Source organism: Elephantulus edwardii, unplaced genomic scaffold (genome assembly GCF_000299155.1).
Source record: "Elephantulus edwardii isolate Elephantulus edwardi_28Jun2011 unplaced genomic scaffold, EleEdw1.0 scaffold00054, whole genome shotgun sequence".
NCBI lineage: Eukaryota > Metazoa > Chordata > Mammalia > Macroscelidea > Macroscelididae > Elephantulus > Elephantulus edwardii.
The window spans coordinates 1,828,873-1,853,602 of NW_006399804.1; the positions used below are offsets into that span (position 1 = coordinate 1,828,873).

At 37.8% G+C, this 24,730-nt stretch overlaps 1 protein-coding gene across 2 annotated transcripts in view; it reads left to right on the forward strand.

Annotated features, from left to right (window-relative positions):
- Positions 1-24,730, forward strand: part of PLXDC2 (plexin domain containing 2) — a 662,310-nt gene that overhangs the window by 497,947 nt on the left and 139,633 nt on the right. For both annotated transcript variants that reach the window (XM_006887048.1, XM_006887049.1), the window contains 2 exons: positions 12,436-12,531; positions 12,970-13,051. In XM_006887048.1, the coding sequence (XP_006887110.1) occupies positions 12,436-12,531; positions 12,970-13,051 (178 nt within the window). The remainder of the gene's footprint in view (positions 1-12,435; positions 12,532-12,969; positions 13,052-24,730) is intronic.

Here is a 24,730-nt window from a genome sequence, read left to right on the forward strand (position 1 = left end):
TATTCTTTTTTTCTCAAAAGATCCATTTTCAGTTCTTTTAATCATTTTGGTTTGCTTTGGTTATAGAACCTTATCGCCCTTGCTTAATCTAGCCGTGGAAACTGAACAGTCATTCCCAGTGGGATCACCACTGCTATACTGTGTTTATCAGATATGGTGAAAGTGTTTGAAAAGCTGGAATTACAAGCTTAATTTTTTTTTTTTTAAAAAAAAGGCTTTCTCTCCAGCTCCTACTATAGCATCAGTTACAGGGAATGGAAGTAACTCTTTTTCATAGTTTTAAAAGTTTTAAATAATTAATGAGAAATTATTTCAATTTAAATTTCATTCATAGTTATAGTAGCCTTTATCTCTCATTAAAACATATGTAGTATGATAGTTTAAAATATCAAAGGGAATTCAGGCATTGTTAGTAAATTGATAACTAATTATAAGGTTACAGGGAAATTTCTTTGTATTTGGTGGGGAAAGGAGAAACCATTGGGTGAAATTAACCCTTATTGAAGCTAGAAAAATAAGAGAAAAAAATTAACAGTCCAGAAAGAACAAAGTTATTGCAGTGCTCATGCTAATCATGTGACCATGAGTATTGTACTTAGTCTCTATAATAACTTGCTCTGTAAAGTGAGCCTTACGGAACCTACAATGGGTGAAAAACACTCAGTGCCTGACCCAGAGTAAGCACCTCACTTGCTTGTACTGACATCTATTGTCTAACATCATCGTTACTTTATAAGACGGCAAGGACTCAGATAAACTCAGCCCAGGTACCCATCCAAGTGTTGGGAACACAGAGGATGTCTTCTCAGAATTACTCTGATGCTGGCTCTTTGAAATCCTCACTCTTTCTGGCTGGGACAATGTGCTTTATAATGTCTGCACATTAACTTGTAGATTTGTTTATTTGTGTGCCTCTGTGTTCCTGCATTTCCTTTCATTTTTCATAAAACATATCTCAGTAACCTGCTAAAGCAGGAATGAAAACAATATCATAGTTTTACATACTGTAATTTTAGTCACCCATTAGAGCAGTGTGAGAGAAAAAAACATATTGTTGTTGTCATCCAGTCAGTTCCCACTCAGCCCCAAACCACATGGCAGAGTAGAACTGCTCCATAAAGTTTTCTTCTGTGCTCTTTACAAAAGCCGATCGGTCACGTCTTGTACCATCAAGTGTGTTCAAACTGCCAATATTTTGGTTAGCAACCAAGCACTTAACAATTGAGGCACCAATCTGTTTTGCTTACAAACTCTGATTTGTGGTGTTAGAGTAGAGGAAGGCTTTGTAGAATTTTCTAGGATGGAAGATAGATTGACAACCCTTTCTTACAAGGAACCTCTGGGTAGACTGGAACTTTCAATCTTATATTTATTAGTCAAGCATTCTAAACTGTGCCCCACCCACAGACCTCGTGATTATAAGCAGTGCATTTTAATACAGAAGAATATGATAGAATAACAAATAACCCAGTGAAGAGTATTTTACTTCACTGTAAACTCACTGTGTTTGTCTCCAGTCTTATATTTTGTTTATAGCAGCACACATGATTATTTTTTTACATGTATATGCAGCTTCTTCTAAAAAGGACTGCATGGAAGTTCAATGTTAATGGATTTTTCTATATTTTGACAAATTGCCTTCCATACAGGTGCTAATTAACTCTTCTGCCAGCATTATGTTTAGTGTCCTATTTCCTCCAATGCTCTCAGATGCTATTATCATTTTTTAAACTGTAAATTTGATAAGCAGAACATGGTATTTCATTGTTACTTTAATTGTGTTTTGATTACCACAAAGTTTGAACAGTGTTATATATCCATAGGTCATTCATAATTTCCATAATTCGTTGTTAAATAGCTCTCTGAGTAATTCTCTCTCAGTCATGGTTTATGTCCATCCACATCCTTTTACAAGCTCCCGTCTACTGAGTCCATTCCAGCTCCTGGCGCTGTCCCTCGGGTTTCAGAGCTTCTGTCTTCTCCAGGAGGAGGCGCCCTTCCTTCTTCTGTGGAGTAACTGGGAATTCAAACTGCTGACCATTCAGTTAGCATTGGCGTTAGACTATGCACTGTGTTACCAGAGCTGCTTCCTTTAAGACAGAGGAAACAGAAATGTTCCTATGTAAATAACACCATTGTTAATAGTTCTGCTTAAATTTGTTTGCACTAGTCCAGTTTGCTGCTGTTGTTGTTGATTGCTGTCAAATCAAGCACGACTCATAGCAAATTTTTGAACAAAAGGCCTGAGGCCTTTCTATACCTATCGACATTTATCAAAATTCATAGAGTTTCTGGAGGCATGTTGTTTAGAAAGTGGATGACACTCCTGCTTCCAAAGTCCAATTAATGTCCGAATTTTAATCTTAATCTCTAGGGTCCTGACCTCCCCCATCATAGATCACCATTTTCCTACCATGTTAGTTTAATGAACATAACATTCCCCGTAGAAACTCAGACTATCCACTAAATCCATTGTAGTTCTTTTAGTTAGAAGACTTCTGTTTGTATTATTTTAATCCTGTGAAAGTTACTTTAGCATGTTGTTGTTGTTAGGTGCCGTTGAGTTGAGTACAACTTATAGAGACCTTATGAACAAAAGAACTAAACCCGGTCCTGTCCTGTGCCATCCTCACATTTCCTGACACAAAAGAGCCCATTGAAGCAGTCACCATGTCAGTACACCTGGTTGAGGGCCTTCCTATCCTTTGACAATACCCTACATGCTTTCCAACATCATACCTCTCTCTAAGGAATAGCACCTCCTAGCAATTATGTCCAAAGTATGTGAGGTGAAGCCTCATCATTCTTGCCTCCAAAGAGCATTCCAGCTATATCCTCTCCAAGACATTTCTGTTCGTTCTCTTGGCAATCCATGGTATGTTCAGTGCTCTTCCCCAGCACCACAGTTAAATGGCTTCAGTTCTTTTTCTGTCATCCTTATTCATTGTCCACATCTCAGATGCATAGCTAATAATCAGGAATACCATGACCTGAGTCAGAAGCACCTTAGTATCACTACTCCTCAGTAATTTGGAAAGGTACCTAACTGCAAATTTTCCTGGTGTAATCTGTCTCCTTATTTCTTCACTGCTCATACCAAAAGTGTTGACTGTGGATCCAAGCAAGATGAAGCTGTTGACTGTTTCAGTCTCTTCTCCATCTGCCACTGCCTATTGGTCCAGTGGTAAGAATCTTTGTTTTCTTGATATTGGACACAGTCCATACTGAAGGCTGCATTCCTTAATCTTCTGCAACAAGTGCTTCACGCCTTCCTCACTTTCAGCAAGTAAGGTCATGTCATCTGCATTATGCAGGTTATTGATGAATCTCCCTCCATTCATGATGCCACATTTCTCCTCATAGATTCCAGCATCTCAAATAATTTGCTCAACATGTAGATTGAACAGGTATGGAGAGAGAATACAACCTTGACGCGCTCCCTTCCCAATTCCAAACCATGCAGCACTCCCCTGCTCAGTTTGCACAAGAGCCTCCTGATCCAGATATAGGTCCCTCTTGAGCACAATCAAGTGCTCTAGGATTCATTCCCATTCATCTCAAGGTCAGCCACAACTTTTCATGATCCACACACTCAAACACCTTTGCGTAGTCAGTAAAGCACAAATAGATATTTTTTTTCTTCTGATATTCCTTACTTTCAGCTAGGTTCCATCTGATATCAGCAAGAATATCTTTGGTGCCATGGCCTCTTCTAACTCCTGCTTGAACTTCTGGAAGTTCCTAATCTGTGTACTGTTCTAGCTTTTATTAATGATCTTCAGCAGTATTTTGCTTGTATGTGATATCTGTCATACTGTTTGATAGTTTCCACATTCTGTTGGATCACCCTTCTGGGTAATATAGGAACAAATATGAACCTCTTCCAATCCATTAGCCAGACAGCTATCCTACACTTGTAGATTCTTGTACTGTAAACCGATCTGGAGAAGTAGTTTGTCTAATGTTAAATAAGTTTATTATAAATTATAATTCTGAAACTCTGGGAACTTTATTTCTTCAACGCCCTATTTCTTCAAATGAAAAAAAAGAACTTAATTCTGAGGGGAAAAAGAACACTTTATTCTTTTCACGTCAAAACATTAACTGCTACTTTCTTAAAGCTAAGCCTTTTTTTACCACCATCAGCAGTTTTGAATTTACAAACTTTGCTAGTCCTACAGTGTGCTTTTGCCTTATTAGTTCTTTTCATAATTCAATAAAAAATATCAGTATTTTAACAAAAATAAATGACAATTACTTTGATGATCAAATATATTTAATAATTTTTATATGCTATGATATTGAATGTATTATATCAGACATTGTCTAATTTTAACCTTAAAGACCAAAATGTAGGCTAAAATACTGGACAAAATATCCTTTAAAACTTTAAATACAGATTTATTAATGAGTATTCAAATTAATTTATGCTTTAGTTCTCATAGAGATTATAGAATAGATGAGGATTGCCCGATGAAACTTCCTACATGGGTGAAAATGTTGTAGATCTGAGTAATCCAAGATAAGAAGTCATTAGTCATCCATGTCTCTTAGATTTGAAATGTGACTATTGATACTAAGGACTTTGGGGTTTTTTTTAATCTTATTTAATTAACTAAATAAATTGTTGGTTTAAATCTAATTTAAATTTAAAGAACCACTTGTTACTAGTGACTACCTTATTAGAAAATATATACATATTTACATAAATTGTTAAGTTATAAGCAGAATATTAACATAAGCAATCGTCTTTCCTTTATTTCTGTTAGTCCATTTCACATAGATTTTCCCTTCACCTATTCCAATGTTGTTGTTATGAAGTGCTGTCAAGTTGCTTGCAACTCATAGTGACCCTATATACAAGAGCCCTAAACCCTGCTCTATCTTGTGCCAACCTTATTGTCTCTGACACACCTACCCACATTTCCCCAGTGGATGAATCAATCCATCTCATCAAGGGTCTACCTCTCCTCTGCTGTCTCTCCACCCTCACAAGCATGATGTCCCTCTCCAAGGACTGGTCTCTCCTTGTAACACGTCCAAAGTATATCAGATGAAGCTTCAGAATTCTTGCTTCCAAGGAGCAACCTAGTTTCACCCTCTCTTGGATTAACCTGTTCTCTAAGCAATCCAAGGTATATTCAACACTCTTATCCAGCACCACAGCTCAAAGGCATCAATTCTCTTTTCTATCATCCGTAGTCATTGTCTAGCTCTCTGATGCATAGCAAGCAATTGTGAAGACTACAGACTGGATCAGGTGCACCTTTGTCTCCAGACTGACATCCTTGCGCTTCAGTCCTCTAGGGAAGTCCCCAACAGCTAACTTTCCCAATGCAATTAGTCTTTTGATTTCCTGGCTGCTGATACCTAGAATATGGATTGTGGAACCAAACAAACTAAAGCTCTTAAAATCTCAGTCTCTTCACCACCCATGATGATGCTGCCAGTTGGCCCAGTGGTGAGAATCTTTGCTTTCTTGATGTTGAGCTTCAATCCATATTGAAGAGTGCAGTCCTTGACCTTCTACAGCAAGTGCTTCTGGTCTTCCTCCATTTTTTATTTACTTCCACCTTTAAAAAAAAAAAACAAACCAAATACAGACAAAAATAAGATACTTTTTAGTCTCAGAGTGACTATATCTGTGGAAAGAGTTGGTGGAGAACCCTTAATATCTGTTGCCAAAACTAGACCATGGGCTAACTGTGAAAAAAGTTATAAATTTTGAAAAATGTTCTATGCCTCACTAAGCCTGTGATAATGAATAAGGATGAAAGAAGAATCATTGCCTTCAAGTTGTGGAGCTAAAAAAGACTATTGAACATACCATATACATTCAGGAGAACAAATATGTGTGCCCCAGAGAGGGTGAAAACAAGTTTATTCTTGGAAGAAAGGATTTTGGTTGTTTTTTTTTTAATTTTATTTTACATTTTTTATTGTGATTAAAAGTATACATAAAAGTAAAAAAAAAAAAACAAACCCTTACTTTTTAAAAAAAAAAAGGTTTGAGTGACTAATACAATTTCTAATTTCTGTATGATTTCCTCAAGAGAAAGGAGCTTGTGCTTTTTACTTGGTAGTAGGACATATTCATTGTAATTACTTAGCAACAATATAAACTACGCCTTGTCCAAATTATGGAAAGTTAAATAATTTTAGGAAAACTTTGAATTCTTTTCCTCTTTGATACTACTTTGTATCTTTTTCTGAAGTTCCTTTCAAGAGACTGGACCCCACCATGCATCATCTGTCTAACTGTCTCCTGCCCTGGAATTGGTTCCAGCTCATAGCTGACCTTCCATCAGTTTCCAGGGTTTTAGATAGAAATGTAAAGAAATTGCCCATCTTTCTTCTGAGCAGCAGCTGGTGAAGACAAGCAGACTCCCACTTAGCATTGTGTTTCTTTACAGACTGTGCCGCTAGAGATCACTTATCTTTAACTTTTAATTCATTTAAAAACAAATGAGTCTATAAACCCTTCGGTAATTTGGGTCATTTTACCTCCTTGATCCCCCAAATGAAAAAATCCATCGGAGTAACTCATTTTGTAGTAGATAAAATTATTTCTCTTTACAATATAGCTTCCATAAGTGCTATATTATTTAGAATTTCCAGTGTGGGAGACAAGAAAAATGTTTTAAGAAGACTAAGACAAATGATAGATTATTTGGCATCTCCCTTTTCTAAATAGAACGAGTTCCTATACACATAGCTTCCATTTTTCTTGTTGTTGTTATGTGCCATCGAGTCACTTGCGACTCATAGTGACCCTGCTTGCAATAGCCCTACACCCTGTCCTATCCTGTGCCAATCTTACTGTGCTGACACACCTACCCTGAACACCCTAGTCATTGACTCAATCCACCTCATCAAGGGTCTTCCTCTTTTGCACTGTCCTTCCACCCTCCCAAGCATGACGTCCTTCTCCAAGGACTGGTGCTTCCTTTTAATATGTCCAAAGTATGCCAGACGAAGCTTCAGAATCCTTGCCTCCAAGTAGAATTCTGGGATAAACCTGTTTCTTCTCTTAGAAGTCCATTGTATATTCAGTACTCTTCTCCAGCACCACAGCTCAAAGGCATAAATTCTCTATCATCCCTAATCATTGTCCTGCTCTCTGATGCATAGCAAGTGATTACAAAGACCATGGCCTATATCAGGCACATTTTAGTCTCCAGACTGGCATCGTTGTTCTTCATTACTTTGGAGAGGTCTCTGACCGCTGACTTTCCCAATGCAATCTGTCTTCTAATTCCCTGGCTGCTGGTGCCAAGAGTGTTGATTGTGGAGCCAAGCAAACTAAAGCTGTGAACAATCTCAAATCTCTTCACCATCTTTCATGATGTTGCCAGTTGTCCCAGTGTTGAGAATATTTACTTTCTTGATGTTGAGCTTCAATTTGTATTAAAGGTTACCATCCTTGACATTCTGCAGCAAGCACTTCAGGTCCTCCTCAATTTCAGCAGTCAGGGTTGTGTCATCTGCAATAACACATATTGTTGATGTGTCTTCCTTTAATCTTGATGCCACATTTGTCTTTATAAACTTTCCTATGTATTTTGCTAAATAACTTATCTCTAAGAATTAATGTGATCTCATTGGAAAGGAGCCCTGGTGACACAACGGTTAAACATGAGTCTGATTATCGAAAGGTTAGTGGTTCAAACCCACTAGCCTCTCATTGACAAAGATATGTGGCAGTCTGCTTCTATGCAATTTACAGTCTCAGAAGCTTTCCATTTTGTCCCAAAAGATTGCTTTGAGTCGGAATCTACTCAGTTATGATGGGATGGGCCATACCAGAAGACCCTTGCTATAGTGGTCTGGAGTAATTTTCCTAAAGTTTATATGCATTTGTAGTTGCTTAAAGTATTTGTTTCCTTTTAATTTCCTATTACATTATTAATTACTTAAACTTCTCTTTCAATGTTTGTAAACCCTGTGAGAGTTAATTATGGATCAAGCACATGGCATAAAGGGAATGAGCACCCTTTTGCTAGGCTGATGCTGTTACCTGTTTTGAGACCTCAACTCTGAGGAAGAGATACATTCACCAAAACTAAAATTAATGAGATTGATTTTTTGCTTAATGGCCTGCCAATTAATGACATCTTCCAAATGGTTATTTCTGTTATATTTCAGGGACACTACTGCCAAAAACCGAGTAATTAGGAATGTATATACTGGTAGCCCTTGCCAATGCTGGAGGCTTTTATGTGATTCCAGAAATATATTTAGTCATGTGTCTACAAAATAAACCAAGGCAATACAGCACCAAGCATTCAGTAGTGTTAGCACACCTTTAGTCATTTATGTATAAGTTTAAAAACACCAGTATTAACCAGTGACTGTTGAATTAACTGTCAGACAGGGTGACCCATGTGTTGGGAGTAAAATGCCTTCACAGTTTTTTGTAATTAGATTGCCTGGTCTTTGCTCCAAGGCACCCCTGAGTTGCCAATTGTTCAGTTACCAGCAGAGCCTCTCAATCTTTTTTTTTTTCTTCTCTCTTTGGAGACTTCAAGATCAACTATAGTCATCATCAGTTAAAGGCTTTTTTAAAAATTAAAATAAAAACATTAACAGTTTAAAAAATCGAGAATATAATGCTGTTAGGTTTTGTGAAGTTGACTGAGACTCATAGCAACTCTGTGAACAACAGATCTGAACCTGGTCCTTATTCTGTGTGTTTCTCACCATCTCTGATGTACTTAAGCCCATTGTTATAATCACCATGGCAATTCATCTTGTTGAGTCTTCCTCTTCTGTGTTGAGCTTCCACCTTCTCAAACATGTCATTTTCCAAGGCTTAGTCCCTCCTAATAGCATGTCCAAAGTATGTAAGACAAAACTTCACCATCCTGTCTTCTAAAGAGCACTATGGTCTCCTTTTCTACAGCACATACTTGTTTATTTCTTTTGGAAGTCTATTGATATTTCTCTTCTCCAGCACCACAATTCAGAGCTATCAGTTCTTCTTCTGTCATCCTTAGTCATTGTCCAAATTTCAAATGCATGGCCATTAACTGAAAAGACTTTGGCTTGCATCAGATGCATCTGACATCCTTGGCTCTTCAGCAGTTTGGAGTAGTTCTAGACAGTAGATTTTCCCAGTGTGATAAGTCTTTTGCTTTCCTGACTGTGGATACCAAGGGTGTTGATTGTGGATCCATGTAAAATGAAATCATCAACAACTTCAATCTTTTCTCCATATATCATGTTGTCACTGTTGTGCCATCAAGTTGTTTGTGACTTAATAACAACCCTCTGCACAATCACTCTGAACCCTACTCTCTCCTGAACGAGTCTCGTTGTCTCAGATACACCTACTCGCATTTGCCCCAGTCACTGTGTCAGTCCATCTCATCTGAAGTTTTCCTCTCCTACACTGTCCCTCCATCCTTCCAAGAATTGTTTATTAATACAGTAATCAAACTTGTAAATACTGAAGTGCATCCTTCAGAAGGTATAAGCAATAGCAGGAAGCACTGATGACTTAGTGATAAGGAGTTGCATTGCCAACCCAACAGTACATGATTCAAAACCATCAGCCACTCCACAGGATATATAAATGGGTAATCTATGAGATTTATTGCCCCTGAAAACCTGCTAGTGGATTATCTATGAGTGAGTTCCAACTTGAGGCACAAAGCAACAACATGAATAGCAACATTAGGAAGTATAGCCTGGTCAGCTGAAAACCACAAAAATTCACTCCAGTGAAGATTCACTCCAATTTATGTGAATTAACTCATAATGACTGCTCTGTGGTATGATCATAATCTAGCCCATTTGCCTCTTTTCAAGGCTAGCAGTCCCATGATGATATGTAAATTAGTTCCTAAAGTAGACTACTCTTGCACTTCTATAAATATTTTGGTGGTATTGTCAAACAAATAATTGGCTGGCACATCCTTATTTATGTGTTGGTTATATGCAGTGGTTTGCTCCAGACGGTTACTTTATTATTTTCCTAGTTTAAATTGAGTCCAGCACCAACAACATAACATGTAGGAATAGTGTTAAATGTAAAAGGATGGTACACAACAAGCTTCATCCGCAGCATGAAGACACTGGAAAGAGAGGGCAGAGACTTGGGGAGGTGGGAGGAGAAAGGGCACTATTGGATTTCCTGATGGACTTGCAACTGAAATGTTAGCAGTTCAAAGCCACTAGCTGCTTCTCAGGAGAAAGATGAGACAGTCGGCTTCCTTAAAATTGGAAACCCAGTGGATGGTCCCCATGAGTTGGAACAAGCTCAATAGCAGTTTGTGTATATGTGAGATATGTCCACCTGTGTATGTCTGTGTGTTAATTACAACAGTCACTAGAGTCCTACATTCCAAAGTCTGTAACACATTATGAAAATGGAAACATACTTTGTTCCTAAAGGAAACATCCACAAATAGAAGTTACTTCACCCTCAAGTAGGCATGCTGGTTTGTGTTTTACTCCCTCTGCAGTGCTAATGCTAAATAGAACCATTAGGTAAAACAAAATGAAGTCTGGGTGATACTGACATGGTAAAGTTGAACATACTGCATTTTCCCCTTAACACTTCATTCTCTCACTGCTGTAAAAGTTTCAGAACACTACTAAAAGCAGTTGTCATTGTTGTCGGGTAGTGTTGAGTTGCATAGCATGCCGCTGAGTTTTTCACTCACAGGACAGAGCAGCAGTGTGTCTCAAGGTTCCCTAGTCTATATATCTTTAGATTTTTGCATCCACAGAGCAGCTGATGGTTTCCAACTGTGAATGTCATAGTCAGAACACAATCATTGTGCCTCTGACAGTGTAATTTCTAACCTGCCAAGGTGCCTATTTTATGTATGTAGGAGATAATTATTGAAATTATTATTTTAATAAAACTTTGAATTTCTAACAAGAGAGGAGACAAATATCCAGAAGTCTAATTCCAGACACTTTCGGTATGACATCAAGGAGTTTTGCCATACGGAGCCTAGCTTATTATATAATTAAATAATATAATTAAAACAGTATAGTCTGCAGTTGCTGTATAGAAACTAGAAAAAAAATAATATTAATTGAACACTTACAATGTGAAAGTGATTATTTTAAATTTTTTTTTCAGGCATGATCTCATTTTCATTCCCAGAGAAACTCTATAATAGTTTTTTTCTGTTTTATAGGTGAGAAGACTGAGGCATAGAAATGCTAACAAATAGAATGATCTCAAAGTCACACAGACATTAAGTAGTAAAACTAAGACAACAACTTTTTGAGTCCCCATTGAATCTTCTCTGTTCTGTAATACACATCCCCCACCATCTACCCTTATCATCATGCTAGTTTTGGGACACAGCATGTAATTGGTTAAAAATTTATGTGGTCTGGAATCCCAGTTTTACTACCTGCCTATTAACAGTAACCATTATAGAGTTGCTCTTAATAATAGGCATAGATAGGTTCCTAGGAATTAGTTAATTTGTTAGTTAATTAATAAAAGCAATATATAAATGATAATATGTGTTACCTACAGCTTCCCAAACAATTCATGATATGTATTCTTTTCATTACAAGTATTTCAAGAGAGAAAATGAATTACATTTCTTTTCCATTTAAATGATCTAAACAAAGGCAAGCTCAGTAGTTTAAATCTTAAGTCTCTTTTTATATGGAATATTTTAAAAAATGATCCATCAATGATCTGATCTTAGTGTGCTTATATTTGATTTTTTTATTCTTAAAATTCAGGTCAAATTCTTCATATGACTTGTTTTCAGTAGCATTATTGAATTTGACGATGAATTGTTTTAATTTGCTGATTATACTTTCCAGTTATTCACCTTCAGTAGGTAGGTAGGTAGGTAGATGATAGATTGATAGATAGATATATGATAGATGTTAGATATAGAGATAGAGATATGCTAGATAAATTTTTATATATGCAGATTTATTTAGATATATACATATATATATTTGTAGATTTATTTATATATATAACAGATAGCAAAATTTGTATTTTTAAAATGTGTTTAATTTGTTAATGTGTTATAATTTACATTGCATTCTTTTAAACATTTACAACATCAAACAACATCTGGCAAAATTCAGCATTATTAGGTTTACGGTGTTTAATGCTGTTCATTCTTGCTGAACTTTTTGAACTTTATCCTGGGGGTAGGGGAGCTCTCCTTGGTTTCATGTGTCAAAATCTATAAGTAGATCAAGATGTCTTAAGTACTCCTTTGGTGACTATAACATGAAGTCCTGAAACCTAAGTAAGATACTAGTCAACATTTCCAACACAGTGACAAGGGGCACATGGCCAGGTTTATAATAATCAATTTTTTCATGGTATGAAATGTTATTTTAAGCCTGCATCAGATGTAAAGTAATAGTTTTGCATGTTGCTGATACAGTTTTATAGTTATGGAAGTGTTAAAATTGGATTTTTTTTTATTTTTATAGATGTTCGAAGAAGAACAATTTATGAATATCATCGAGTAGAGCTACAAATGTCCAAAATTACCAACATTTCAGCTGTGGAGATGACTCCATTACCTAGTAAGTAAATATTTATGAGCCAGCCAAACCCACACTAAACACACTATCTTTGAGTCATTTCTCACCTACAGGCGAGAGTAGAACTGCCCCATAGGGTATTAATGGTTATAATTCTATATGAGAACAAATATCTCAGCTTTATCCTGTGAGACAACTGATAAGTTCAAACTCCTGAACTTTTGATTAGATGAACTGTACCAGTCTGGCTCCTTCATGAGAATTCAGCTAAGTGGGAGGAAACTTGTGAGTTTGATTATCTGATCTGTTTACAAATGGCCAACCAACATAGCATGTGGCAGAGATGGTCATAGACCCTGGATAGACTCTGAGTGTATATAGGGGTGAGTGGGTGATTTTTATTTTTGTTGTACTGTCCCTTTTCTCCCTGATTCTGTGAACTAGGTCTTGATGAATATTTTGTCCTCTCCTAATTCCTAGCATGTCTCCAGTTCAATGAATGTGGCCCCTGTGTATCCTCTCAGATTGGCTTCAACTGCAGCTGGTGTAGTAAGCTCCAAAGGTAAAAATACACTTTTAATAAGACAAACATTTTAAAAAATTATTTTAAAAGGCTGGTTGGTTCTACTTTGCAACTGAATATTAACTATATGTTAGGTCTAGGGATCATATATGCATTACTGTGTGGAAAAAATTATATATATATATAATCACACAATAATGGAAAATAAGGCTCAAAAGCGGAAATTTTAGTATTTCCCTTTGCCTGGTTTCTCAGAATCACCAAGAACCTCCAATGTCAATAAGTTCATTATCAACTATACTTTTAGTTATTATGAGCCTCAAAGTACATAATGACTGTAACTGATTCATCTCATATGATGCTTTGGGACTAAAGTTTAGAAAACATAGTAGGAGTTGTCTTTATGAACACAAGCAATGTTTGCACAAATGTATTCTTAATAGGTTGGTGCAAAGTATCAAAAAGATTACTACAAGTCACACAGTGTGAGGCCTCCAGCCAGTACTGGGGGTGTGGGAGTGGGAGGGTATTCTTCTTCCATGAAATTAATTGCCTCTGAAAACCCACCAGAGGGTCAGCCATGGGTCAGTTCTTCTGACTCAGTGGTACATGACAAAGAACAGCAAGTGACTTTTGCATAAATAGAACAAAGGGCATTGGCCTCATGTTAGAACTGACTTTGGAACTTGAGCTGTGTAGCTTGCTAATCTGGACGAAGTTTGCTGAGTTATATGAACAGTAAAAATTTTTCATCCCTAATCTGCTGAGGGTCAGGGACTGCAGCCTTCAATATGGATTGAGGCTCAATGTCAAGAATACAAAGATACTCATCACTGGACCAATTAATTGGCAGCATCAGGATGGATGGTGAAGAGATTGAGTTTGTTCACAGCTTTAGTCTACTTGGCTCCACAATCAATGCTCTTGGCACCAGCAGCCAGGAAATTAAAAGACGTATTGTCATGGGAAAGTCTACTGTTAGGGACCTCTCTAAAGTACTTAAGAGCAACAGTGTGTCTCTGGAGACTAAGGTGCATCTGGTACAGGCCATGGTCTTTGTAGTCATTTGTTATGCATCAGAGAGCTGGACAATGACCAGGGAGGATAGAAGGAGAATTGATGCTTTTGAGCTTTGGTGTTGGAGAAGAGTGTTGAGGGTACCATGGACTGCTAAGAAAACAAAGAGATTCATTCCGGAGAGGGTTAAACTGGCCTGCTCCTTGGAGGCAAGGATTCTGAGACTTCGTCTGACATACTTTGGTCATGTTGTAAGGAGGACCGGTCCTTAGAGAAGGACATCATACTTGGGAGGGTGGAGTGCAGGCACAGGAGGGGAAGGCCCTCTGGGAGGTGGATTGATTCATTGACTGCGGTAATCAGGCTGGGTGTGCTGGAGACAGTGAGATTGGCACAGAACAGAGCCGAGTTTAGAGCTGTTGTACATAGGGTAGCTATGAGTCGCAAGCGACTCGATGGCAACATAACAACAGCACCAACAATCTTTTTCACATATTCTTTGGGCATATAATCAGGAGGCGGAGGGTCAGAGAAAGAGAGAAAGACCCTCAAGGAATGCACTCACGCTTTGAGTACAACAATGGATTTGACATGAAGGAACGTGGAATGATGGTGCAGGATAGCACAGAGTTCATAACTGTTCTTCATGGAGTAGTTGTGGGTTGCTGTTGGCTTGATGCCACCTAACAACATCCATAATTTCTTTTGTGAAATGCATTGTAGGTCACCAAGGAGCAAAGAGGCAGTTAGCCTTTTTTTAAAAAAGTAAATTTTAACTTTACTATAGATCCAGAGTAAAGGAACTGCTATAAAAATATAAAAGAATTTGTGGTTATTTACATTCATATTGTGCTGAGATTTCATCAAGATTACTTGTATAGCTGAATTTATTCAGAATATGTTAGAAAACAACCAAAGTGAATCATAAGAGATGACATTTTAATATGTATATTTATCTTACTGAGCTCAGGCATGAAAAATGCCCTGAAGACCTAAATAGAAGGCCCTGGTTTGGGCTGTATACCTACGTCAAAATTCAGTTCAGCATTTCCCTCCTCAGAGTCTTCCTAAACCACCAGTCTGTATGAGTTTTGCTCCCACTGCATCTGGGCAAGCCTCCCTTAGCAACATCTAGCACAGAGCTCAGGTGGCTTGTTCACTGGTCTGTCTCTTTCACTGGACTCTGGGTTTGTTAAAGGCAAGGATTATATTCTATTTGTCCTACTATTCCAGATTCTATGTAGGTGGTTGTATAGCAGCAGAATGAATGAATGACATGAGTCATAATCAATTTCCAGATGAAGAAGTGAGGGTTAGGTTTATCAGGGGATGAAGAGTTTTCCTAGATGTAAGATTTTCACTTTTATTCAAAGAAAGCCCCTGCAAAACCTGAACAAATTGGTCACCCTAGACAGAGCACTATTAAGCCAATTCATTCATGAGACAGTGATATGGTAATTGAAAGTGTTGTAGACTAATCTAGCATTCTGCTTTCCTGCATTTATTTCATTTATGCTTCCATGAGTTTGTTAGAAATGCATTTAAAGCTCTCAGCAATCAACTCTAGTGATCAAAACATATTTACAGTTTGGATATACCAGTTGTTAGCACTTCTATTTTGTGGAGAGCTTTCTTTGTCAGACATTGTACTAAGAAGCATTTTTTATATCATGTATCTAACTCATACAATGTTTTTTCAGCAAAAGAACCTAGGTCTTAATCACAGCTAGGTTACTTGTGTCTGGTCTCACCTATCTTTAGTTCTGAGTCAGAATTTGAACCTTTATATGAATGATTCTTAGGCGTATTATCTTGATACTGCCCAGCCAGCAGACCCTGAACCCAAAAGCCAAATCTACTGTCATTACATAAATTCCAACACAAGTCATCCTCTATAGAAAACTCTCTCTAGGTTTCCAAAGCTATATGTAAATCTTAATGGGAAGTGACTGCCTTACCTTTCTCCTACAGAGCTGATAGAAAGTTTAAACTGCTGATTTTCTAGTTAGAAGCTTAACACAACCAACTATGCCACAAAGCCTCCTTACCAATGTACTGGGCATAGTAAGTTTCATTGCATCCAGAAAAAAGAAAAAAAAAGTAGACTTAACTATTGAAAAATAAAATTTTTTCTAGTTAATATCGTAACGAAAATTACCTGGTTTTGAATCTAAACAATATAGAGGAAGATCAAGTAAAGCATAAAGCTTTTATGTATGATTGTAAATACTTAGTTGTTAAGAAAGCTCTCATGTCTTAGAAGCAAGAAACTGCCCTGCAGACCCAAATGCCCAAAGTTTGAATCCACCAGCTGCTCCATGAGAAAGATGGGCAGTTTCCTTCCTTGCAATTAACTGCCTCTGAAAACCCACTGGAGGGTCAGTTATGGGTCAGTCCTGACTTAAAGGCACACAACAACCACAATAATATATATTTGTTAATAATTAAGGGGGAAGAGAAAGATATCATTATATATGAATGAAGTAGTTAACTCATCAAGGACCTATTAAATAACTCTAAATTTCATGCTTGTTACTATATGAGATTTTATTTCATAAAAAACATTGCTTTAAAATCTTGGATTTACTTTTAATTCTTCAGCAACCCAGTTGTATACATATCAAAACCTGTTTAATTAATTGCTTTAACTATGGCTCATTGCACTTTTGTTCAACTTAATTTCTCCACTGCATTTTATTAATTTCTCCTTAGACCTGTGAGCATCAAAACTTTGCTTTTGCTGCCCAGCAGCATTTCCCAAGACTTTAGAGCTTTTATTAACAAATTCAATAAAACAAGGGAAGTCTTACCGTAAATGGCACAAAAATTGCCTCTTCGATTTATTTTCTTCTCTCATTCTTGCTTTCTGCTGTGTATTATTTATCCCTGAATGATAATCAGTCGGTGGTGATTACTGAACTCTCAAGTTGAGCTTGCTCTTAAAAGATAAGGTAATTTTAATTGGTTTGATTCTTTCATTTAATTCTCACTTTTCAGAGAGCAAAAACTAAGGCAGATTGTTTGTGGTACTTACTCAAGGTTTAAGAGAATTTGAGTTATACAGAAGTATGATGAGATCCATGATCAAAAATGATTACTTAAAATAAAGACTTTGAAATAGTTCCAAAAGGTTTAGTAATCTTCCTGATAAACAAGAGCTATATTTATGTTGCATAATAACTAAATCTATTGTCTGGGTTATTATGGATTGAGTTGGAAGCACTGAAGGAGACTGAGTGCCATAGAGTTTAATGAATTGGACTACTGAGAAGCTGATAGTTCAAATCCATTGGCCATTCTGAGAGAAAAAGATGGGCAATTTCTTCCATTAAGAGTTACCGCCTGGGAAACCCAATGGAGGATAACTGTGAGTCAGAATCTACTTGATGGCAGTGTGTGATTTGCTATTTTGAAGATGAAAATATCATGCTACGGATGTGACTATATGTATTGTTTTAGTTTACCGTGGCAATTGCTGAGTCATTTTGGACTGGTTCAAAGCCTTGTTCAGCATACTTGGTTCATTTTTCTGTGTAAGAATGCTTTTGTTTCTTGACTGTAATTGAGAAATTCTGAAGCAATTAATGTCAATTATAAAGATTCTTGACAAATACTGCATGGTGCTACTGTTGTAGAATGCGACTGACATCAGGGTTGGAGTAAGACTGAGAAAAAACTGGATAAATTATGTATACTGTATTGAAACAGATGAGGTAAAGAACAGACTAAAGGCGATATATGATTGGGTATTATGGTTATCACAAGAGTCCAGAATTAAGGTTTCATAATAAAGTGTACTCTGGGCAGGGGAGGGGGTGTGGGGGATGGGGTGATTGTATACCAATGAAGGAATTTTTGTTTTCAAAGAGACGAGTGAATTGGAGGGGAGGGGTGGGCAGGGAGAAAAGTGCAACAATGAATGAATGGAAATCCAAAATATCTGTAAATGTTCATTAAAATTAATTTAATAATAAAGATTCTCAGCACTGGGCCAATTAACAGCATCAGATGGATGGTGAAGAGATTCAGATTGCTAACAGCTTTAGTTTGCTTAGCTCCATAGTCAACACTCTTGGCACCAGCAGCCAGGAAATTAAAAGGCGTATCATAATGAGAGAGTCTGCTCTTAGGGACCTCTCCAAAATACTGAAGAGCAATGGTGTCTCTCTGGAGACTAAGGTTTGCCTTATACAGGCCATGGTCTTTACAATTACTTGCAATTACTTGCCATGCATCAGAGAACTGGACAATGACCAGGGAGGATAGAAGTAGAATTGATGGCTTTGAGCTGTGTGTTGGAGAAGAGTTTTGAGTGTACCATGGACTGCTAAAAAAACAAACAGGTTCATCCTGGAGAGGGGTAAACTGGGCTGCTCCTTGGAGGCAAAGATTCTGAAGCTTTGTCTGACATACTTTGGACATGTTACAAGGAGGGACCATTCCTTGGAGAAGGATGTCATGCTTAGGAGGGTGGAGGGACAGCACAGGAGGGGAAGACCCTCTATGAGGTGGATTGATTCAGTGACTGGGATAATGGGGGTAGGTGTGTCAGAGACAGTGAGATTGGCACAGGATACCAATGAAGGAAGGATTAGGGTTTAGGGCTGTTGTACATGGTGTGGCTATGAGTTGCAGGCAACTTGACAGCACATAACAACAACAACATCTTCTATTATCGTTCACTCAACAAAAACTGTTACTGTTGTGTTTAGGTGCCTTTGAGTTAACTAAGACTCATAGTGACTCTCTGGTGATTGAAATGTTGTCTCAAGACTGACATCATTGCTCTTTAGTACTCTGGAGAGGTCCCTGAGAGCAGACTTTCCCAGTGCAATCCATCTTTCAATTCGTATTTAACTTAAATTACCTGAGTCATTTAGGGATAGAGGGAGGGAATAGAGAGATATGAAGAGAACAGCTTTAAATAGCATTTCCCATTCCACCCTCTGTCATTCATCAATAACTTGAAGTTTCTGAAAGGAAACATCAGTAAAACAGATTCATGTGTTTGCCTCATTCGCTCTTACTACTTTGAGACCTTAAAGTGATATACAGCATTGGATGTGACTTTGTGTCTTCCACATAAAACTCATTGCTGCTGAGTTAATTCATACTCATAGTGACTCTAACGGACAGAGTAGAATTTCCCAGTGGGGTGTCCAAGCTGTAATTCTTTATAGAAGTGGACTTCCTCATCTATCTTCCCAGAACGAATAGGGCTTCAAACCACTCTTTTAGTCAGTTGTCAAGTGCTTAACTGATGTGCCACCAGGGTTCTCCTTGTTCATAAAATACAGTCTTAAAACCAAACAAGGAATCTGTGTGTCGGATGAACTGAATATTCGTTAGTTGATTCTAACATTGTGGGAGAAACAACCAGGCTTATTAAGATAGTCTGACAGACTCCCAAGGTTGCTGGAATAAGGAAATTCCAAACATCATTTTGCCTCTAATTTTTGTTTACTTACCTCAAAACCTAATTCACTGTAATCTTTTAGGGACATTTGAGGCATTCTTTTGGTCTAATTTAGCTATATGTAAGACCTAATTTAGTCTGTGATTTTAACATAAAAAATAGAATCAGACAGCCATAATGGTTAAATAACAAGAAATAAAGTCTTAAAATATAAAGGCAAGCCTGAAATTCTTAGATTAAGATAAATCAGTAGTTAAAGTCAGTATAATCAAGTTTGTTTAAATGTGCTTTTAGTATCCTGGACAACATAAAGCTGCAAAAAAACTCTGGCAAGCATGGAGACAGCCTCATTTGACCTCCACTAATTACAAGCGGGTGAGGAGTCCCTACCAACAATATTAACAGCATAGAAACCAGTTCCTATGAGGTCCAACGTGTCCCCCATGTTCTCATACCTTCTTCTATCAATTCTAACACCAGCCATCACTCCCAGGATTCTTTTTTTCTGTTACTGGAGCTCCTAATTTGTTACAATGGCCACACAGAACCACAGGCAGTACTCAAAATTATGGGGTGTATTAGGGATTACAGTTTAGTTTGGAAATTAGATACATACAAGTCTTCAATCAGGACAGCTTCTCAACCCTGCTGAGACACCATCTGGACCAGTGTTACAAAGCTCTCTTAATCCTGACACGAAGTCTCTGCTCAGCCCTCAGCAAGCCCGAGTGAAGCCCCACTGCTCTCACTTCATGGGTTCCCTGTTCTATTTTAGGTATATCTCACAACAGCCTCTGGTTCTCTACTAACTCCACTACTGTTTCTGCTCCTGGTGGTCTCAGACACAATCAGTCTCACACAGGAATCGCTGACCAAAAAGGATATGTGTGCTGTACTGGACATTTCTTCTTTATTGATGTAACAAGATTCCCCTCTTTTCCCTCTAAACCTGCACAATTGAAAACTGGCAGAAGGGCAGAATTGATCAATCCCCTCAGTAGTAATCTACACACTTTATTTGGCTATTCCCACTCAAAAGGTTCTATTTATTCATATTATTAGCATACTTGGACCAAGAGGCAGTAGTCAGAACAGAGCAGGGTAACACTGCATGGTTCAAAATTGGGAAGGGTGTACGCCAGGGTGTACCTGTATGCAGAGCAGATTATCCGAGAGGCTGGGCTCTATGAGGAGAAATGTGGAGTCAGGACTGGTGAAAGATCTATTAACAATCTGCGTTATGCAGATGACACAACCCTGCTTGCTGAAACTGAGGAGGACCTCATGCACTTACTGCAGAGAGTCAAGGACTGCAGCCTTCCATATGGACTGAGGCTCAATGTCAAGAAGACAAAGATTCTCACCACTGGACCAATTGGTAGCATCAGGATGGATGGTGAAGAGATTGAGATTGAGATTGTTCACAGCTTCAATTTGTTCGACTCCACAGTCAACACTCTTGGCACCAGCAGCCAGCAAATCAAAAAACGTATTGTGATGGAAAAGTCTGCTGTTAGGGACCTCTCTAAAGTATTCAAGAGCAATGGTGTCTCTCTGGAGACGAAGGTGTGCCTGATACAGACTACTCCTTGGAGGCAAGGATTCTGGGGCTTCGTCTGACATACTTTGGACATGTTGTAAGGAGAGACAGGTCCTTGGAGACGGACATCATGCTTGGTAGGGTGGAGGGACAGCGCAGGAGGGGAAGATCCTCTGTGAGGTGAATTGATTCAGTGACTGGGGTAATCAGGATCGGTATGTTAGAGGCCAAGCGATTGGCACAGGACAGAGCAGGTTTAGGGCTGTTGTACATAGGGTCGCTATGAGTCACAAATGACTCAACAGCACATAACAACAACAACAACATTAGCATACTCCTATATAACTATGTGTCAAGCGTCAAAGGCCATGATTAAGGAAATAATTTTGACAAGTCACTGTAACATAATAGTCTAGAACTCTTTTATTTTTTTACATTGTGACCTGAGTTCATATTTGAAGCCGTGTGTTGTTTGTAGGTGCTTTTGAGTCAAACATGATTCATAGTGACCCTTTGAATAACCGATACTATTCTGTCCTGTACTATCCTAATCATCTCTGATTCACTTGAACCCATTGCTGTAGTCACTATGTGAATCCATGCCATTGAGAGTGTCTCTCTTTTGTTGATTCTCCACCTTTCCAAGCACAAATGTCCTTTTCCACGGAACAGCCTCTCCTAGTCACATGTCCAAAGTATGAGAGAACACTTCACCATCCTTGCCTCCAAGAAGCACTCTGGTTGTACTATTTCCAAAACTTAACTAATTTATTTTTTGGAAGGAATTTCATGGGATATTCATTACTCTACCACCACAGCTCTAAGGCGTCAATTCTCTGTCTTTATTTATTGTACTGCTCTCAGATGCAAAACAAGTGATTGAAAAGACTATGGCCTGAATCAGGTGTACTTTAGTCTTCAACCTGATGTCCTTGCTCCTCAGTAATTTGGAGGTCCCTGACAGTAGCCTTACCCAGTGCCATTATGTCTCCAGATCTGACTGCTGGTACCAAGGGTCTTGATTGTGGATCCAAGTAAGATGAAACCATTGACACTTTCAGTCTTCTCTCCATCTCTCATGTGTTTCTCACCAGTCAGTCTTGTGGTGACTTCTTGATGTTGAAATGAAATCCTAATTGAAAATCTTCCCCATCTTCAGTGGGCAAAACTGTGTTATGTGAATAATGCAAATTGTTGATGAGTCTTCCTCTGATCCTAGATGCTACATTCTTCTTTTAGAATCCAGCTTCTTGAATGATTTTCCCTGCATACAGATTAAATAGGTATGGAAAAATTATAAAACCCTGACTCACACATTTCTTGGTTTTAAAGCATCCAGTATTTCCTTGTTCTGTTTAACTAACAACTTCTTGGTCTAGGTAGGTTTCATATAGAATTCTCATTCTTTTCAATATTAGCCATAGTTTATTATGATCCACACAGTCAAATGCCTTTGGATAGTCAACAAAGCCCAAATAGGCATTTTTCTGGCATTTTCTGCTTTCATCCAAGATCAGTGTGACATTAGCAATGCCTTCTCTTTGGCTTTAGTTGTTGTTGCATGTACTTGAATAATAGTCATAACAGAACTTCCTTGTATGCATATGTGTAGTGTATCCTGTCACTTACAACATTGTACTTTTCTTGAAATTGTCATTTTAATTATGAGCGCAGCACCATTGTTCCTGAGTTTTTCATTCTTGGCATAATCAATCATATGATTGTCTGATTCAGAGTGACCCAGGCCAGTCTACCTCAGTTCAGTGATACCTGGAATTTCAATATTCATTCCATTTCTTTTCATTTTTCCAGTGCTCCTACATTAGTGTTTTATACATTACATGTTCCAATTATTAAAGGCTTTTAAAAGCTATTTCTTCTCATTTTGAGTGACTTCCAATAATAGTATATTCCTCTAGAATCCACCAGATGCTCTGCTGGAGAAGGAGGAGCTATGGGGCTATCTCCTCCTATGCCAGTCGGATTTGATTCAGTGGTACAGAATGGCAGTGGGGGAAAGGAATAGTATATTATTCTATTATTCATAGGGTTTTTATAGAAGACTGCTACTTCAGAAGTGAATATGAGGAAACTTTGTGTAGTCCTAAGCACACCCATTTGCTTTGGTGATTAGGTGTGAAATCCATACCTAATAAATCAAAGAGAAGCCATTTATTTAATCCAAAATACTTGATCTAAAAATATTTCTAAATTTTGGATTATCTAAAGAGAATGGAAGAAAATAATGTTTTGCTTGCGTATGTACCCAATTCCAGATGGACTTGAACGTATAGAATTCACCATCCTTGAGAGTTTCACAAACTTTTATTGACCCATGCCAGTATTATGAATTTCATTCAAATTGAAATCACCTCTGTTTGCTTATCAGAATTGCCAGTTGCCATCTTATTAATGCAGTGATTAAAACACTTTATTGCTAACAAAAAGGTCTACAGTTTGAATCCACCAAGCGCTTTTCAAGAGAAAAGAAGCCTGTTGTAAATAATTATAACCTTGAAATTCTGTGGGATCATTCCCTTTGTCCTGCAAAACTACTGTGAGTAGGAATCAGCTCAGCCATGATAGGATTTTTTTTCTTTTTTTGTTTGAGCTGCTAAGAATATCGACATGGTTAATGTATGAATTCAATAACTGTTTTAAATATAAACGATGAAGATATTTCTTTATCTAGCAAAGTCAATTTTCCATCCCTTAATAGCAAGTGTGTCTTTGTTAAAATATTAGAGTCAATAAAATTACTTAATTCAAATCAAATTAATTGGCATCCTTTCTTTTCACACTGCCTACTCATAATACACAGTGGAAAACAGAATTGCTGTAATTTCTAGCTCTCATTTCTTGAGAAATCATAGACCTTAATTACATGTCATCAGCCAAAAGTGAGTAAATTTCATGTAGTTCTGAAACTGGTGAGCACAATAGCTATACTTTAGGTTAAAGAAGATTCCCCCTCCCCTTCTTCATCAGGTGGAACTTAACTTCCTTGTGATCCAAAGCTTAAGAGTTTCCCAGAATTGAGGAAGCATTCCTGAATTACTCAATGGGGGGGAGGGGGTAACAGCCTCATAATTTCCAGTAGAAATCTTCATTGTCTTATATATTGTTAGACTGGCTATCTAGATCTCTGATTTCATGGTCAACAATCATCAGAATTTACACAAATTATTAAGACTTCATGTCTCTAAATTCTAAATTGTCACATATATGTGCCATCTAAACATTTTTATTTTTGTATTTAAAATTTGACTAGCTTAATTCCAATAGACTTAATATAGTATAAGGATCAAGAATTGCAATATGAATGGAGTGTTTTAAAAGCAAGCTCTTCAGTAGCTAACCAAGGGGTTCATATTCAAGAGTTTCAGAGTAGAACCCTGAGAGCATGAGAAAAAGAAATAAGAGTATAGTGAAAATGCTGTCTTTGTATGTATGTGTGAAGTGCACCATTAAAAATTGTTGTTATGTGCCATTGAGTCACCTGAGACTCATAACGACCATATGTACAGCAGCCCTAAACCCCTTAACCTTGCTCCATCCTGTGTCAATCTCACCATCTCCAACACACCTACCCTCATTACCCCAATGACTGACTCAATCCATCTCATGGAGGGTCTTCCTCTCCTGTGCACTCCTTCCACCCTCTCAAGCATGGCATCCTTCTCCAAGGACTGCTCCCTCCTTGCAACATGTCCAGAGTATGTCAGATGACGCTTCAGAGCCCTTG